Consider the following 16,413-nt stretch of genomic DNA (forward strand, 5'->3'; position numbering starts at 1 on the left):
CTTATACAAACGTAAATATTCATGCCTAGGGTTAACGCTGCGTGACATTTCTAAATATAATCTTGACGTCATTCAGGTCACTGGAATTTCCTTGTTTCGGTTTGACGGAGGTTATTTCACATACACACAGATTTTCTGTTTGACTGACAAGGTAACAAGTATACACCGACAGCGGAGTATCATCTGGTTCGCACCCCGGTCAATTATATACATTTGTGAGTATCAATTTGTATACTATATATTATACAGATTTTGTTTTGTAAAGGACTTTCAGCGCATGCTAATTTAGAGCCCAGATAATTACACACAGTGCTTAAATACATACATATTCAGGAAGGCCTACTTTCATTTTGTTCATCTTTCTTTTACCTGAAAATAATAATTGATTTTCTGAAATATTTTATATAAAAAACCCGACAGGTTCATGCACGTACTTGAATGTCCCCACTGCGAGTTATCTGTTTAAAATTTCCTTGTGGTTGACGCCTACTTCTCTCGTCTGATTTTCTTTGTGCTTTTCAGGAGTCTCCCTGTAAATATTTCTTTTTTGTTCACATTTTGACTTAGTTTTCTTGAACTTGAGTTTGGATGATTATTATGTTGACAAGTTGCTATTTTTTCTAGTTTTATTGAGCCAAACGTCGAATTAAACTGCATTATAAAGCAGTTTTGTTGTTCTAAGATCCGTCAGTGATACGAAGGACCTAAGTCACACCTCAGTGACTACCGAGTTCATGACATCAACAGTCTATTTTTAGTCTCATGATATCAATAAGTAGTGAATCTCTTTAACACCACAACAAATGATGATTAAAATGGTAAAGTAACTAGGTTTTCATTGTGATAAGTCGTGTTAGGTCATATACAACATGAAAAATTAATGAAATTTTCTAAAATAAGGTACACTTCAGATAGGCTTTCATCGTTTGTATGAAATAGGAGATATTTAACTTGTTTCCTAAAGAATCAAAGTAGACAACTTAACTCATTAGTAATTCACTGTTACACTAAATGCATTTTTTTCAAATCTATATTTTAGCTATCCCTGCTTATAATCATTTCTATCCTTGTATTCATATGTTGATTATCAATCTTTATTTAAATTTAAATTTTAGTGCACATTCCCAGCTTGTCTTTGGCGTTGGAGCAATTTTGGACCCTTATAATCTATGCCAGGTTCTTCAAGGACGCAACAGATGTATAATGTAGTTTAATTATCTGGCTCTACTGTAACTGATTCTGAAGTATTGAAAGAAGTTATTGACTTGTGTGTCTTTGTACAATCTCTAATACGCATGCATCATAATTACATGTCAGGTATCACTGGGGTTGTGTAAAAGAAAATAAATAGAACCTTTATAATTAGTTAATAATCTGATACATTGTAGTCAAACAATGATTAAAACAACATATTGCAATTGCTAAATATTTTTTATTAATATCATTTTATACTCTCGTCTCGTTATTTCGTTATAAAGTGAACCATGCTAGTGGAGGAACACGGAGATGCGGAATGCGGATGTTGTTTCGAATTGTTAGTGGAACCGACAACATTAGTCTGTGGTCACACGTTTTGTAAACACTGTCTGGCTAGATGGACAGTCACTAGCGGAAAACGTCAGTGTCCAACCTGTAGAGTGCAATGGAGAGGGTCACCAAAAGTTAACGTTTTGCTCAGGTATGACCACATTACCGGGAATTCTTTACAAAAGCCTACAAGTTTTTAACTTCAATTCGGTTGGCATAGTGATATACTAATATCTAATTTGTCCATATTAAAACGGATGTTTAAAAACAAGATTTCCCGATTGATATCCTCTGATCTTGACATCAAATTCATAATTCAGTAGACGCTAAGATATATTAAATTCATATGTATCGTGCAAACACTGCCGTCAGTTGATTTCCAGTTTGTCCTACATACATTTTGTAGGTTGATATTTGGTTTGCCTTAAAACTGGAAAGTTAATCCGTATCTTATTGATATAATCAAATATCTCGAAATCCTTATATACTTGTATTCCTATAAACACATTTAATGGTTTTGTGATAAAGTTTCAAACTTTTTCTCTTTACAGAAATTTGTTGGAGAATACATGGTCTCAAAAACTAGCAGAGCGAATGCAAGAAGTCAACACCGAGGAGAATCGCAATGTCGTATCAAAGTTTGACAATATCAATACTTTTGCGACAACCCAGGAGATGTTTCGAACCTTACATAATAGTGTCCAAGCTGGCAGAGCTGATACAACTCAGAGCAATCAAACAAGATGCAAGTACTTTTCCTCTGGCATCGCCTTAACAGTTCTGGTGCGTACAAAAATGTCATGGCTTTTCAATCTGTTATGATAAGCAAATGAACTAGACTATTAATCTTATTATGTCATACGTTATATTTATCTCAAAACATCTAACAAGTTTCTACATATGTTCATTTAATAAATTCGTTAGAGTAGCTTTCCATGAAGACGAAATACTTTAATTATACGTGTAGCAATGGTATCACCGATTTCATACGAAAATCTGCTTCTAGGTTTTCTGCACTTCGTCCTTTATTTGGAATCTCGGCAAGAGGGATCTGATTAGCACGCCGGTAAACCAATGGAACACTGATGATACAGTTAAATGGATGGATCAGCTTGGTCCATGGGCTGGTCTCTACACAGACGATATAAAAAACAACGACATAGGTAAAATCCGCAATAAAAAAAAACGGGTATTCAGTTGATTATGTTGACACTTCACTCATTAATGTGAAAAACGGAAATAGATATTTAAGTTGTAAGAAAGCAAGACTTCCACTAAAAATAGATAAAGGTTTCGGCTATATATCGCAGAAATTACAAAAATGTGACAGTCGTTGTCAAAACAATGTTAGACACGACTGAGGAAATCGGTCAAAAGTGGTCAAAATCTGAATGGGATGGTGTCAAAACCTCAAAATCTCAACAATGGATGATTTGTAGTATATACTTAATTTGAATTTACTGTCTAGATTACGGGAAAAGGTGAAATTTGCTGCAACATTATGACAGAAAAACTTATTTGAATAGATGCGTTCTCAACACAGTCAACATAAGGCTATTAAGTACAAATATTTCTCTAAAAAGACAATTGTCTTTCTGCATTTGACATATATCCCATAAAGAGTGATGTTCCATTATATATAGAACGTGAATTGTTGTCACATGTTTACGATGTGATTGTAATTGTTTACATCACTTATTTCGTTTGAACTGGTGTTGAATCATATTTAAACAATTCACAGTTGTAATGCATTTCTGAACATTATGTACATACGTTAACTGATTGTATTTTGTTGGAGGAAATTTCAAAGAAACAAGAACATCAGTGATATTGATAATTGCTCCATGAAAACAAATGTTTAACAAATTGAAATGTTTCGCTAATTTAAGAGTTGCGAGTCCTGAATTTGTTGCACTGCACATTAATTTAGTATAGCCAAATTCTACACGATATATCATTATCCCAGTTATGCTTCGGACACGAATTTTTAACAGAGAGCAATAATTCTTTAAATAAGGGGTTGCCGGCCTTGAATTGAATAAGCTGAACATCGGCCTAGTTAAACCAAGGTATAGACGATATAAGCCACTGAAAATTTGCAGTGAGTATGAAAAACATCAAGAAAATACCAACCAGCAACATATTTATATATCTAGCTGAAATTTCATGAAACCAGGGTAAAGAATGAAAAAAAGAAAGATATACACAGAGACTACTGAAAGATAACATAGAGATAAGGTGTTCCGGAAGAGTAAGTGTCTTCTGCTTCATTGACGACATCCGCCATGTAAACCTAAGTCAGTCCAAGTTAGTAATGCCACGTTTTCAAATGAGAACAAGGTATACAACAACGTTACCTACAGATAAACTAACATGCACCAAATACGTTCAGCTTCATGTCACACAAAAAATAGAATATTCTTCATTGAGATCACCGAAAAAATAAGATGATTGGAAATTTACTATGGAAGCATTACATTCTGTATTTCAAATTTGATATTATTTTCACACAGATGGCAAATTTTTGTTAGTGATGCAAGAAAATGATGTTATCAATACACTTCACATGACCAATGAGCTGCATAGAAGAGTGTTTCTTCGTGAAATAGACGAACTGAGAACCACTGGAACAAAACCGACAGGGAATTTCTGGGAGTACAAGGTCGGTAGTGAAGACACAAATGTGCAACACGTTGAAATGAATAGGCAAAAAAGTCTGTATTTTTTCATGTTAGGTAAACTAATAAGACGTCCGATGGGAACCACTAATATCAAACGGTGTTTGCCTTGAATGTTTCAGTCAAAATACCCAGTCTTTACCTTCTTCTTGCTGTTTGGATTCAAACTTTTCCCTCGGATAACCATAGGTTGCACCTACCTTTTTCAATACCAGACAGTTTACAGCCCTTTCATGAAGTATGCCTGTCCTGAATTATCTGAAACTGGAATGAATGAAGCAACAGGCGTGAGTATAATAATTCGTAGTTTTGATTATTTTTCGATCACCATGGAAACCAGTAACCAGAGACAACTCGAAAATGTTTCAACTAATTTAGAATTCCACAAATTACTGCAATACAAACATTTATTGATAGTCGAATAAACTTGTAAAGGACAATTCCAAATTGTACTAAAAAATCAACAGTAAAATATTAACATTTACTGTCAATTTGATATTGATGTTTGTTTACATTTACTTGCTTACCAAAAGTCGGGCGAGGGATAAAGCCAAACTTTGTGGTTTATTTTTTTTGCCGTGTCATGTAAACAGCCCGTACCGTTGGTTAACAATCCATTTTAGAAGTGATGCTAAAATAAATTATATTTCTTGTTAGTTTTGGAGAGTGTTCTACACATTGTTTCTGCCGTATTGGGGTGTTGGAAGATATGTATACGCTTGGTCGTCTGAGCACTACTACATCAGCAGATATGTAATTCTAGTCTGTGTCCTTGCAACCATACATGATGTCATGTGGTTCTTGTCAATTGCCATGAAAAAGTGGATCAGAAAGTAAGTGTATTATATAACAGTTTGATGCATAGGTACGCGGTAATTTAAACACTTTTCTACAAGCATATGTGTTTTTTATACCATGAAATATTATCTTAATGTAAGCAACTCAATATTGATACTTTAATATATGTCTGAAGAAAATGTTCCCTTTGACATAATACTTCGTGATTATATCATATTTTATTTACGTTATTGAAAAAAAATCACTTGTGAGTAAGACAACTTGTGTTTCATTTCGTTCCCAGGGATATTGAGGACCATGTTTGCCTTTACCGCAATGTGGTCATCGTGTTGCTACTGTCAGCAGTTCTACCGTGGTTTCTTTATAACTTTCTGTTCTATGACAACGTTGTATCTTTGGTATTGACTTATCCTGCTAGTATCTACGCTTTATCGAGAAAACTCACATGAGTTGGGAAAATGTAAGCATCAGTTATGTATGGTATGTTAAACATTATCTTAGCGTCACTTGTGTAATGTGGTTTCGGTTGAAAGTATTTATTCAATACAAATCAAAGATCGTGATATACATATATATTTTCCAAAATTCCTTATTCATATTTAAGAGCATGAAATAGTGATCTCAAAATCTTGTGATTTGATCCAGAAGCTTGTGATATATATTCATTCCTTTACAAAAAAAAATGTGATATATATTTGAAATCCTGTGATTAATATTTTGAAAATGGCAATTTGTTTTCAAAACTGTATAGTAAGTGTTAGAGAACTTGTGGTCTATATTCGTGAGATATACTGTTTGCGATCAATTTGTATAATATCGTACAACCATGTTTTCTTTCCGATTTCCTGTAATGTGCGTATGCTATGTAATTATACCATTGCATAGGAGAACATTTTAAGTTAAGTCTTGTTGGTGAACTGTGTGGTTTTAAATGTTTTATAGATCAATGTTAACACTGTTACATAAAACTTAAGACACACAATTTCACATTAATAATATCTAAATGATACCTTGGGATCTTTGCACTGTACTCTGACAAGTGAAAATGTACGAAATGTTGTGTTTTCACCCACTGTACCAGAAAACAACGGTAGGAATAAGTTTATCGTTAGTGTGTTATATATATGAGTCATGTTGTTGGTATTTCTGTAGCACATTACACTATTTACATCCATTATCGTTAACTTATCAATAAAAGAATGCTCCTAGCAAGGCCTTGTATTTTGTATAATGTTATAGAATAAATATGAGTATATACCAATTTTCTCTCCTTATTCCTGGAATGTGATATCTGATTTAGTGTGTCCCTGTTTTCCTTATGCAGTAAAGGTCTTTGTAAATGTCTTTCATCTTAACCTGGATAGTATTTGACAGCAAGCTTCACGTATATACACGGGTATGTGTATATCAACTCAACGTTTATCAACCAACAAACAGAAATTTCCACAAAGAAGAAGTCCATTGTGCTTGTATCGCTCACATGTTCTGTAGTTAGGTGTAAGAACTGTATCTGTTCCCCACAATGCATAAACACAAGAGAGGACTAAATTCGGGATATGATATTTTCTCTTCTTCTAAACTGCTTTGTTTTTCTAATATCTTGGTACCACCTCACATTCGGTAAGTATGTGTTGAGTATTTGTTCATGTAACTAATGTAGTTACTATTCCCCAAATACAAATAAAATAGCACGTGGAAGACAGAGGAACATGTTTGTCTGACTTCATGACTTTTACAATCATTTACTTTTCAATGCATCGTAATATGTGTATAATTTTGTGATAATATTAATTCCAATATTTTAACATTTTATTATGTAAATTTTTTTCAAAGACTATGAATAACACTCTCCGCTCTTCATCAATAAATCACAATTTCTAGAAAGTTTGACCAAAGGCAAAAGTACTAACGAGATATGAACTACTGCTTGCACATAGCAGTGACAATGGAGGTGAACTGATTAAATACATATATATATTTAAGAAATATTCCTGTGAAGCAAGCCTCATCGTGAAATGACACCAGACGATCATGAAAAAGTGTTTGGGCAAATTACTCTACTCTTATTAAATCTAACAATGGAATCAAATCAAATCAGTCTTAAGTCAATATCCACGACACCACCCGACAAACTGTAATAATATAATCATAGCTCAAATATTTACAGCATTATATGCCATATGCATGTTTTGTGTATGTTCAACTTCTCGCATGGGAAACAAAGCAGAAAATATAAAGTTTAGACAGGTTTCCCCATTGACTGACATCGATCCAGTAACGTGTCACAAAACTATAAATCAAATCACGGGAGATTTTCAGTCACATACAAAGACCGCATGTAATACATATACATATACTCCACTACCGCAATCAGCCATCCGTAATCAGGATTACACACGATCTATAAATAACTAGGTTAGAAATTTCTATATTTAGGTTGGTTGTTTTACTTTGCCCCAAAGTGCAAGGTCAGAAATCAACATTACAGTATACAACGTAGTTTCGTGACTTGGTATTACGTACTTTGATTGGCTATGGTTTATGTGACGGACGTCGTCGTAAATCAAAATTATATGTTAACATGTCGGTATTTCTTTGATTTCACATCTTCCTTCCCATGTACCAGTGTCAAATTCCATTGTTTCTAGATACGCAAACAACTTATTTGCATGCGTTATTTATTATTTTTAAGCAGTAAACAGTCGCCTCTATACATTTTGTTAATATGTGTTTGATATGTATTTTCCAGAAGGCTGAACTGTTTATTGATAAGATTATTTAATAGACATTATGTATTGTCACAAGAGCTGCTATTCTTTAGAGTTCATGTCACTAAGAACATTCCTACAATAGAAATACCTCTATCCTTTGTATGAAGGTATAATATCCTTCACTTCAGAAGAATTTAATAATACTAACATCTCCCTGTGTAACATTGTTTTTTGCCGATGATGGACATTCTTGAAAATCTATATCTGTATGTTCCTCGTGACGCCTTATAAAAACCTATCTGTATCAATAATGATGCTGACAACTATGTTCTCATATACAATTCCGATACTTAACTGTCTAAAATACATGATTATACCAAAATATCATATACAATCCTGATACCAAACTGTCTAAAATACATGATTATACCAAAATATCATATACAATCCTGATACCAAACTGTCTAAAATACATCATTATACCAAAATATCATATACAATCCTGATACCAAACTGTCTAAAATACATCATTATACCAAAATATCATATACAATCCTGATACTAAACTGTCTAAAATACATCATTATACCAAAATATCATACAATCCTGATACCAAACTGTCTAAAATACATCATTATACCAAAATATCATACAATCCTGATACCAAACTGTCTAAAATACATCATTATACCAAAATATCATACAATCCTGATACCAAACTGTCTAAAATACATGATTATACCAAAATATCATATACAATCCTGATACCAAACTGTCTAAAATACATGATTATACCAAAATATCATATACAATCCTGATACCAAACTGTCTAAAATACATCATTATACCAAAATATCATATACAATCCTGATACCAAACTGTCTAAAATACATCATTATACCAAAATATCATATACAATCCTGATACTAAACTGTCTAAAATACATCATTATACCAAAATATCATATGCAATCCTGATACTAAACTTTGTAAAATACGTCGTCAATCACTTGTGTATCACAATAGTGACAACACATTTCCAGTAACCTTTAAGTATCAGAAACGTCGTCGTATTTGTTAATGGGCGCTCTTAACGTTGGTGTCAGAGGGCGACAAATTTGAGGTAAAACAGTCACGGTTAAATTATAAAATGTGTTTTAGTAGCGTAAAATACAAAAATTGAGTCAGCCTTACGATCGTTCTTACTTATAGTTCTGTAGACAAAATACTTGAATAGTTGTTAAACACAAGCCAAAGGATACTACATTGCAGTCAATATAGTATATAGACTCATTGATTAGCATAATGTTTAACTCTGTTCTGCATTGTTGTCTTTTTTTCACGTGTACAACGGCTGAGTTAACAAAAGTCAACATTAATAACGTTAATTGTGAACCAGTTACTAAGTATTTGAAGGTGCAGTTGAAGGTGAAGCTGTACTGTTTCACAGACATCCTGTAAAATGTGTATGATATTAGTACCGAAATTAAACGTAATTGATTCGAATTCTAATTCAATGGCTGAAATAAACATGCTTCATTGAAAACATTGATTGATAACATTTACAAGTTAAGTTTAATATGAAAACCTGTTTACCTTACTGAAAGTAGACTTTGCTGATACAAAATCGAAAGTTGTCGTTAATGCAATATTTGCCCGGTTATAGCTATTTCACGATAACCCGAGCCAATACTCTTTTCGACTTGGCATCTTAACAAGACATTTAAGACAGCACAGCGCAGACAGAAATATTAATTAAATACAATTACAGATGGATTACAGATAAAACAACAATAAATGTGTGGCTGAACACAAGCAAACATTTGCGACAAACACGTGGTTCAGAAGAGTAAGAGGATTTGGATCAAAGCATAAAGCGTTATGATATATCAATATCGTACTTAAGAAAGCCCTCTTTAAAACAATGCTTATTTCTTTGTCTTGCCTTTGTCTTAAATATCATGTTTTACATACCACTCAGTTTAAAACATTAAATTTAACTTATTTACAATCGAATTTAAATTATCTATAAAATAAACCTGTCAAATTTTAGTGCTCGTTCATGTATCTCTTGGTGACTATATTACAATTTTATACACAAACGGGGAAACAATATAAGAAAGGCGGCCTTTAAACTTGCCTGTTATTACTGATTTCATGTAAAGTCACGTGATAACATAACTACACTGATAAAAGTCCGAGTCTGGTGTTGTTGGAAAGGACAACTTGAAGAAGGATTTGGACAACACTGGTAGCTCGTATTGTCATTTTATCGTGCCTATGATTTCGGCTGAAGGAGAGGAGTGTTCAACTTCAGGTGCGTATAGTGATTCAATCTCAAACGACTCAGTCACTGTATGTCAGAGGAATGGTAAAACTTTTGATAATCTTACGCTGAACATGTATGACTATTCTAACAGTTATGCATGATTGATTACTTCCATAAAACGATTTCTTCAAATTGATGTCTTCAACATAATTACATTCCGTATTTCATAAAAAGAATTTCTATTTCAAGCAATTTCAGTCTATGAGTCTAATGTTTGGTTTTTCTGTTGACCTTTACTCGTAGTTGTTATGATCTAATGTACTATTGAAAAGTGTAAAAGGCGACAGAAATAATTATTTCACGAAATACATGTTCTTTCTTAGTATACAGAGGATTCTGTTGATATTCCATTTCATCGACACCAAAGATAGAGATATGGTGTGGAGACTCTATAACATAATGTGATAATACAATCTTATACTATTTCCATTTTACAGTGTCTTGGTAAGGTGACCTAAAATGCATGACAGATTACATTAACTCATGTCTATGATGTCACAAAGGAAACAATGGAATCTTCAATCAGCTCCTCCTTGTGTTATTACACGTGTTGTCACAGTAAAATTCATGTAATATATACTGAACAAAATAAGTTAAGGATCATAAACTTGAAACAGTGCAGTTTTACATACAAATAATAATATGATTATATTTTAAATTTTAATGACAGAACATTCATTTTAGTCTTTAATTACACAAAACAAATTCATTTGTGGTAATTGCTACCAAGAGCAGATAACCCTGAGTAACAGCACCCTTGAAATCAAAGTGTAAGAGGAAGTAGAGCAAGTTAATCATGTAGACAAGGAAAACTCATCAAACTGCAATTGGCAGTTTAATAGGCAGTATGACCTCCGTTGACATCAATAACTGCCCTGCAACGTCTGCACATGCTCCTTATTAGTCGTCGGTGGCTGATCTGTGGGATGCGCTGCCATTCCTCTTGCAGAGCAATCATAAGCTGTTGGCGGTTCTGTGGCGGATTAGGTCGAGCTGAAACCCGGCGTTGCAAGGTGTCCCAAGCATGCTCGATAGGGTTCAGATCAGGAGAACGACTTGGCCAGTCCATGCGAACGATTGCTTCACGTTGAAGATAGTCGTTGACCACACGAGCACGGTGAGGACGAGCATTATCATCCATCAGAATAAAATCATGGCCAACAACTCCTGCAATGGGCCTTACTATAGGGTGTAGAATCTCGTCCCTGTATCGAACAGCTGTTAAAGATCCATTGTCTATGATGTAGAGGTCTGTATGGAAGTCAACACTGATCCCTGCCCAAACCATCACTGACCCACCACCAAAGCGATCATGCTGGACAACATAGCAGTCTGCATAGCGCTCTCCTTGGGTTCTCCATACCCTCCTCCTACCGTCATGGAAGTCAACACAAAACCTAGACTCATCTGTGAACATAACATTTCTCCAATGACGTAATTGCCAATTCAAATGATGAGTGGCCCATTGATGTCTGGATTGTCGATGACCTCTGGATAAAATTGGTCGGACTGCTGGTCTTCTAGCTCGTAAATTAGAGGCATGGAGTCTGTTTCTGATTGTCTGGGATGAAATCCTTAGATTTGTAGCACGCTGAAACTGAAGATTCAAGACAGGAGCACTCAAAAACCGCTGACGTCGTGCCGTGATGCAAATGAATCTGTCCTGTCGGGCTGTCGTACAGCGTGGTCGTCCAGATCTGGGGCGTTGACGGACGTTATTTGTCTGTTGATAGCGATTCCATAGCCTACTAATCACGCTCTGAGAAACATGAAGCTGTGCCGCCACATTTCGTTGAGTTTGACCAGCTTGAAGGAGTCCTATAGCTCGCGCGGCTTCCATATCATTTAAATGTCTTCGCATGATTAGTTTTTCAAGTTTTCGTTACAAATTGATTAAATGTTTCCAAATTCAACTTTTTTTAGCTTAGAAGTAACAGAATCAAAACCTGCAAGATTCCTCTGTAGTAATAGACCAGTCAGTTTTTCACACCACCATAGTTAACTAGAGCGGAACGGCAAGACCTTCAGATGCACGTGCTTTCACCTTTGACATGACTTTAGGTACATATTGGAGAAACTACGAGTGCAATTACCGGCAATACATGATTTGAATTTTTAAAGATATTATGGTCACAATTTATGATCCTTAACTTATTTTGTCCAGTATATTATATTTACTACACTTATAACAGGGTGGGTAAATAGCATATTAATTTTGGATTTAACGTTGTTAAAGTGTCATACATATATTATGTTGTATTTTGACTGTGTTACCTGTTAAAATGCATTCAATATGTTCCGTATTCTAGATTATTGTTATACGTATCTTATCTTCTACAGATAATCATTGCTTACTTTTTCTAACTACAGGTACAACATATGTTGATATAAGTGTGTATGATCTTATTATTTTCCTAGATTTTGCAATTGAGACACAAAGTTCTGCATTATATACACGACTTAGAATTATAAAAATGTAGTTAAATATATAGTTTAGATTCATGGTAATTTTATATATTATACATATATATATATGTGTGTGTGTGTGTGTGTGTGTGTGTGTGTGTGTGTGTGTGTGTGTGTGAGGGTGTGTGTGTGTGTGTGTGTGTGTGTGTGTGTGTCCTCTTGATATTCTACAGGCCAATGTGCCGCTCTTCATGGCTCCACATGTGTGTCGCCAAGAACTACAAACTTGGAAGGATGCGACATCTGCCGATGTTACCTCACCAATAGTATTATCACCTATGAAGTTGAGTTGAGTGAGCATATCTTACAACGATGTTTTACATTGATTTTCTTGAAATCTAGTAAAGACGGTATCAACATTTAAAATACTCTGTTGAAAAATCAAGAAAATACCACCACGGCAACATAATGATAATTACTAATCGAATTCCAAATATAAAACCTGTGTAAATTATGAACAACAAAGAAAAGATTTACACGGAGAATAATACCAAGTGTTCCGGAAGAGTAAGCGCCTACTGCTTCATCGACGACTCCCGCCAAGTAAACATTGTTCAATCAAAGTCAGAAATATTACGTTCTAAAATGAGAACAAGGTTTACATCAACAGAACCAACAGGCAAAATAACGAGCATCAAATACGTCCAGCTTCGCACAAAGAAATAAAATATTTAACAATGAGATCTCTAGGGCGACCATAATACTTCCCTATACTATTCATCAACCTCTATCTTTTGAACCATTCTGTTACCAGTTTGCCAGTCAGTTGACGACTGTTTGCATGGAAATCAAGATAATGGGAACAGGCCCTTGGATATCGAATCGACTGTGACATGTAAATACGATAGGTTGGAGATGCAGGGATATTGCTATCCAGAAATGGATAAATTCACAAAAGGGAATTTGAAATCATCACATTAATCATATTTCTTGATGGAAAGCTGAAAATGTTGGTTTCGTTGTAAGAAAAGATCGAGATAAGCAGCTGACGTAGAGGTCTGTCATATCTTTGACTTCCAGTTCTAGTGGATATATACGATGGTCGTAGTCAATAATTTTTTTGTTATTTAAAGACAAGACGTCATCAATATATCTGAAGGTGAAATTAAACGACTTTGCAAGGTCTTTGTGTTAAAGATGCTCTCAACGTTTTGCCATTTGGGTTTAAGCTAGCCGCAAAAAAAGTCCTTGTGTAAATTGTATCAATCTTCAGATATTTTCTAGTGTTAGCGTTTTCTATCATTCTAGTATTTAACCAAATGTGATAACCATCGCTTAAATTCAAATTGCCATAGAGCTCTGCGCTCTAGACATTTCTTTTTTTTATTTATTTCAGACATTAACGAAATAAATGTGGTAGCTATATATTGAAAAAAAAACTTTGAATGAATTTTACGTGGTAAATTTAATATTTATTACACAAAAAAGGGTGTTGACTTTTTCTTGTAAATAATTAAGCGGTTTATAAAAAGGTCACTATCCGGTTGCTCTTTGTATTATGGTTCTACACAATTTTCATTTTTTTATATTACACTTTAGTAACGTGAATTTAAGGTAGAACGATGCTTTACATTTCATTATATTACCCTAAACAAACAAAATATTCTAAAATATCGCCCTTTTGATAAATGTTCTTATATCACAACCAGTGCGAAAATTATGCGTGACGTTTCGATGATTACACTGTCAACCCCCATTAACAAAATAACCGGTGTGTAGTGTATTTGCAGTAATGAAGATGTTAATAAAATCAAAAAACCTCTTGGCTGAACAATAAACTGAAGCCAAACCCTCTTGTGAATATTTGTCTAATGTACAGACATATACATATCTATACGTGTGTTGGAGTAGACATGTTAAGACACATTCTTTTCTAGACCAAGTAAAAAAACATAAATCCCAATATGGTACAAGTCAATGCATCGCTCTTAATTGCATCACGTGTGTGCGTTCGAAAAATACTAACCCTGACGGGTGTGAAATCTGCCGGTGTTATGTCATCAATGAATAACAAAGCACATTTCACTCCGATTTATTTTCGCCGTATGCCCTACTCACCTCTTCTGTGTCATAAAGGTTCATTGACAAGTCCCTTTTCATATTTTGCTCTAGTTACATAAATTTTAGTGCGAGCCATTGCTTAATAAAAATTCGTTATCTAGTTCAAAGGAAAAAGATTTGTCCACGGCACTTATTTCCCCCATTTAAAAAAAAAGAAATTCGTGTAGAATTTTAACATAAATCAGGTGAGGATTTTAGTTTTAACATTCTTAACATGTTATATATTCAATTATCTTTTAGATGTTATTTGTTTATCTAGTGATACTAGCGATTTAAAGCAGTTTGATCAAATCATGTTTTCAATTAAGATTATATTGATTGATTCTTATTGTATTATGAAATTAAGTAGAGAAAAGACGTTGTCTGCTACAATTTCTATATTGACTGGTCAGTAGAGATGTCGTTCTTGTTTGACTGGTCAGTAGAGATGTTGCTCTTGTTTGACTGGTCAGTAGAGATGTTAATCCTGACTGACTGGTCAGTAGAGATGTTGCTCTTGTTTGACTGGTCAGTAGAGATGTTGCTCTTGTTTGACTGGTCAGTAGAGATGTTGCTCTTGTTTGACTGGTCAGTAGAGATGTTAATCCTGACTGACTGGTCAGTAGAGATGTTGCTCTTGTTTGACTGGTCAGTAGAGATGTTGCTCTTGTTTGACTGGTCAGTAGAGATGTTGCTCTTGTTTGACTGGTCAGTAGAGATGTTAATCCTGATTGACTGGTCAGTAGAGATGTTGCTCTTGTTTGACTGGTCAGTAGAGATGTTGCTCTTGTTTGACTGGTCAGTAGAGATGTTAATCCTGACTGACTGGTCAGTAGAGATGTTGCTCTTGATTGACTGGTCAGTAGAGATGTCGTTCTTGACTGACTGGTCAGTAGAGATGTTAATCTTGATTGACTGGTCAGTAGAGATGTTAATCTTGATTGACTGGTCAGTAGAGATGTTGCTCTTGTTTGACTGGTCAGTAGAGATGTTGTTCTTGATGAAGTGGTCAGTAAAGATGATGCTCATGATTGATATATTGCTAAAAATCAAAAGGGACGGCTTTCCATCAAATTTTATAAGCATAATAATCTGATTTCCATTTTACGATTTTCCATTGCTTGCATTCTGCAGCTACGGTGTTGTCGCAGATGATCACAATGTCGACCGCTAACAGTGTTTCGTGATATGAACGTTTAGAAAGGTTATGAGGAGGTTTTCATGTCGTTATAATAATTTCATTGGGAAATATTTCCTTACGTTTATGATAGTTACTACCAAAATACATACAGTTAATACATATTTCAACTCGCATGTTTTGTCTACATGCTAAGGAAATTTTGGAGCTGCTCTCATTTTCGCTATTTTCGAGAGTGAAAAATGGGACACATAGAGTATCATGGTCCAAGTTAGACTTCTTGATGACTACGTATTTTTTATACAAACGTTTGATAAAAAACGAAGACTTGGAACATCGAAACAATAAACAATAAACTTATCTAAGCTCACATATGTTATCCTGTATCTATAGGTTATCCCATGAACGGCATGTAAGCAGATATGATGAGTTGCTTTCAGAGAACGTATATGCGTTGTACATCACAATAATATCAAAGTGTTAATCAAAATATTCCATACTAAATCTCTATCAAACAATATTTAAACACATTATATCATCACATTATGTAATTCTATATTCGTCCTTTCATAGCCTGCTCCCTGAGGAACGAAACCTGTTTAGACAGAGGTAATATCATAAGGGACGAGGAATCATGCCTTCAAAAGGAATTTAGGTATGGAAACGGTACAGTAGCTCAGGAATCGTGGAAAGATTTTACGGTATGTAGCTTTGAGACAGCATGTTA

At 34.4% G+C, this 16,413-nt stretch overlaps 1 protein-coding gene across 1 annotated transcript; it reads left to right on the forward strand.

The window, feature by feature from the left end:
• Window positions 1-1,484: 1,484 nt before the first annotated feature.
• LOC132561605 (bifunctional apoptosis regulator-like) lies at window positions 1,485-5,452 on the forward strand. The gene is made up of 7 exons (XM_060226303.1): window positions 1,485-1,678; window positions 2,079-2,310; window positions 2,534-2,690; window positions 4,041-4,189; window positions 4,328-4,492; window positions 4,863-5,038; window positions 5,287-5,452. The coding sequence occupies exons 1-7, from the start codon at window positions 1,485-1,487 to the stop codon at window positions 5,450-5,452; spliced, it is 1,239 nt and encodes a 412-aa protein (XP_060082286.1).
• Window positions 5,453-16,413: the final 10,961 nt, after the last annotated feature.

The sequence above is a fragment of the Ylistrum balloti genome, unplaced genomic scaffold (assembly GCF_031769215.1).
Source record: "Ylistrum balloti isolate Yb309-2 unplaced genomic scaffold, AGI_CSIRO_Ybal_v1 Utg371238, whole genome shotgun sequence".
NCBI lineage: Eukaryota > Metazoa > Mollusca > Bivalvia > Pectinida > Pectinidae > Ylistrum > Ylistrum balloti.

Bases quoted from the DNA above. Each gene is read 5' to 3' on its own strand.
- LOC132561605 (XM_060226303.1), top strand. From the start codon at position 1,485: ATGCTAGTGGAGGAACACGGAGATGCGGAATGCGGATGTTGTTTCGAA. The intron at 2,311-2,533 runs GTGCGTACAAAA...ATCTGCTTCTAG, and splicing joins GCATCGCCTTAACAGTTCTG to GTTTTCTGCACTTCGTCCTT. The intron at 4,493-4,862 runs GTGAGTATAATA...ATTTCTTGTTAG, and splicing joins GAATGAATGAAGCAACAGGC to TTTTGGAGAGTGTTCTACAC.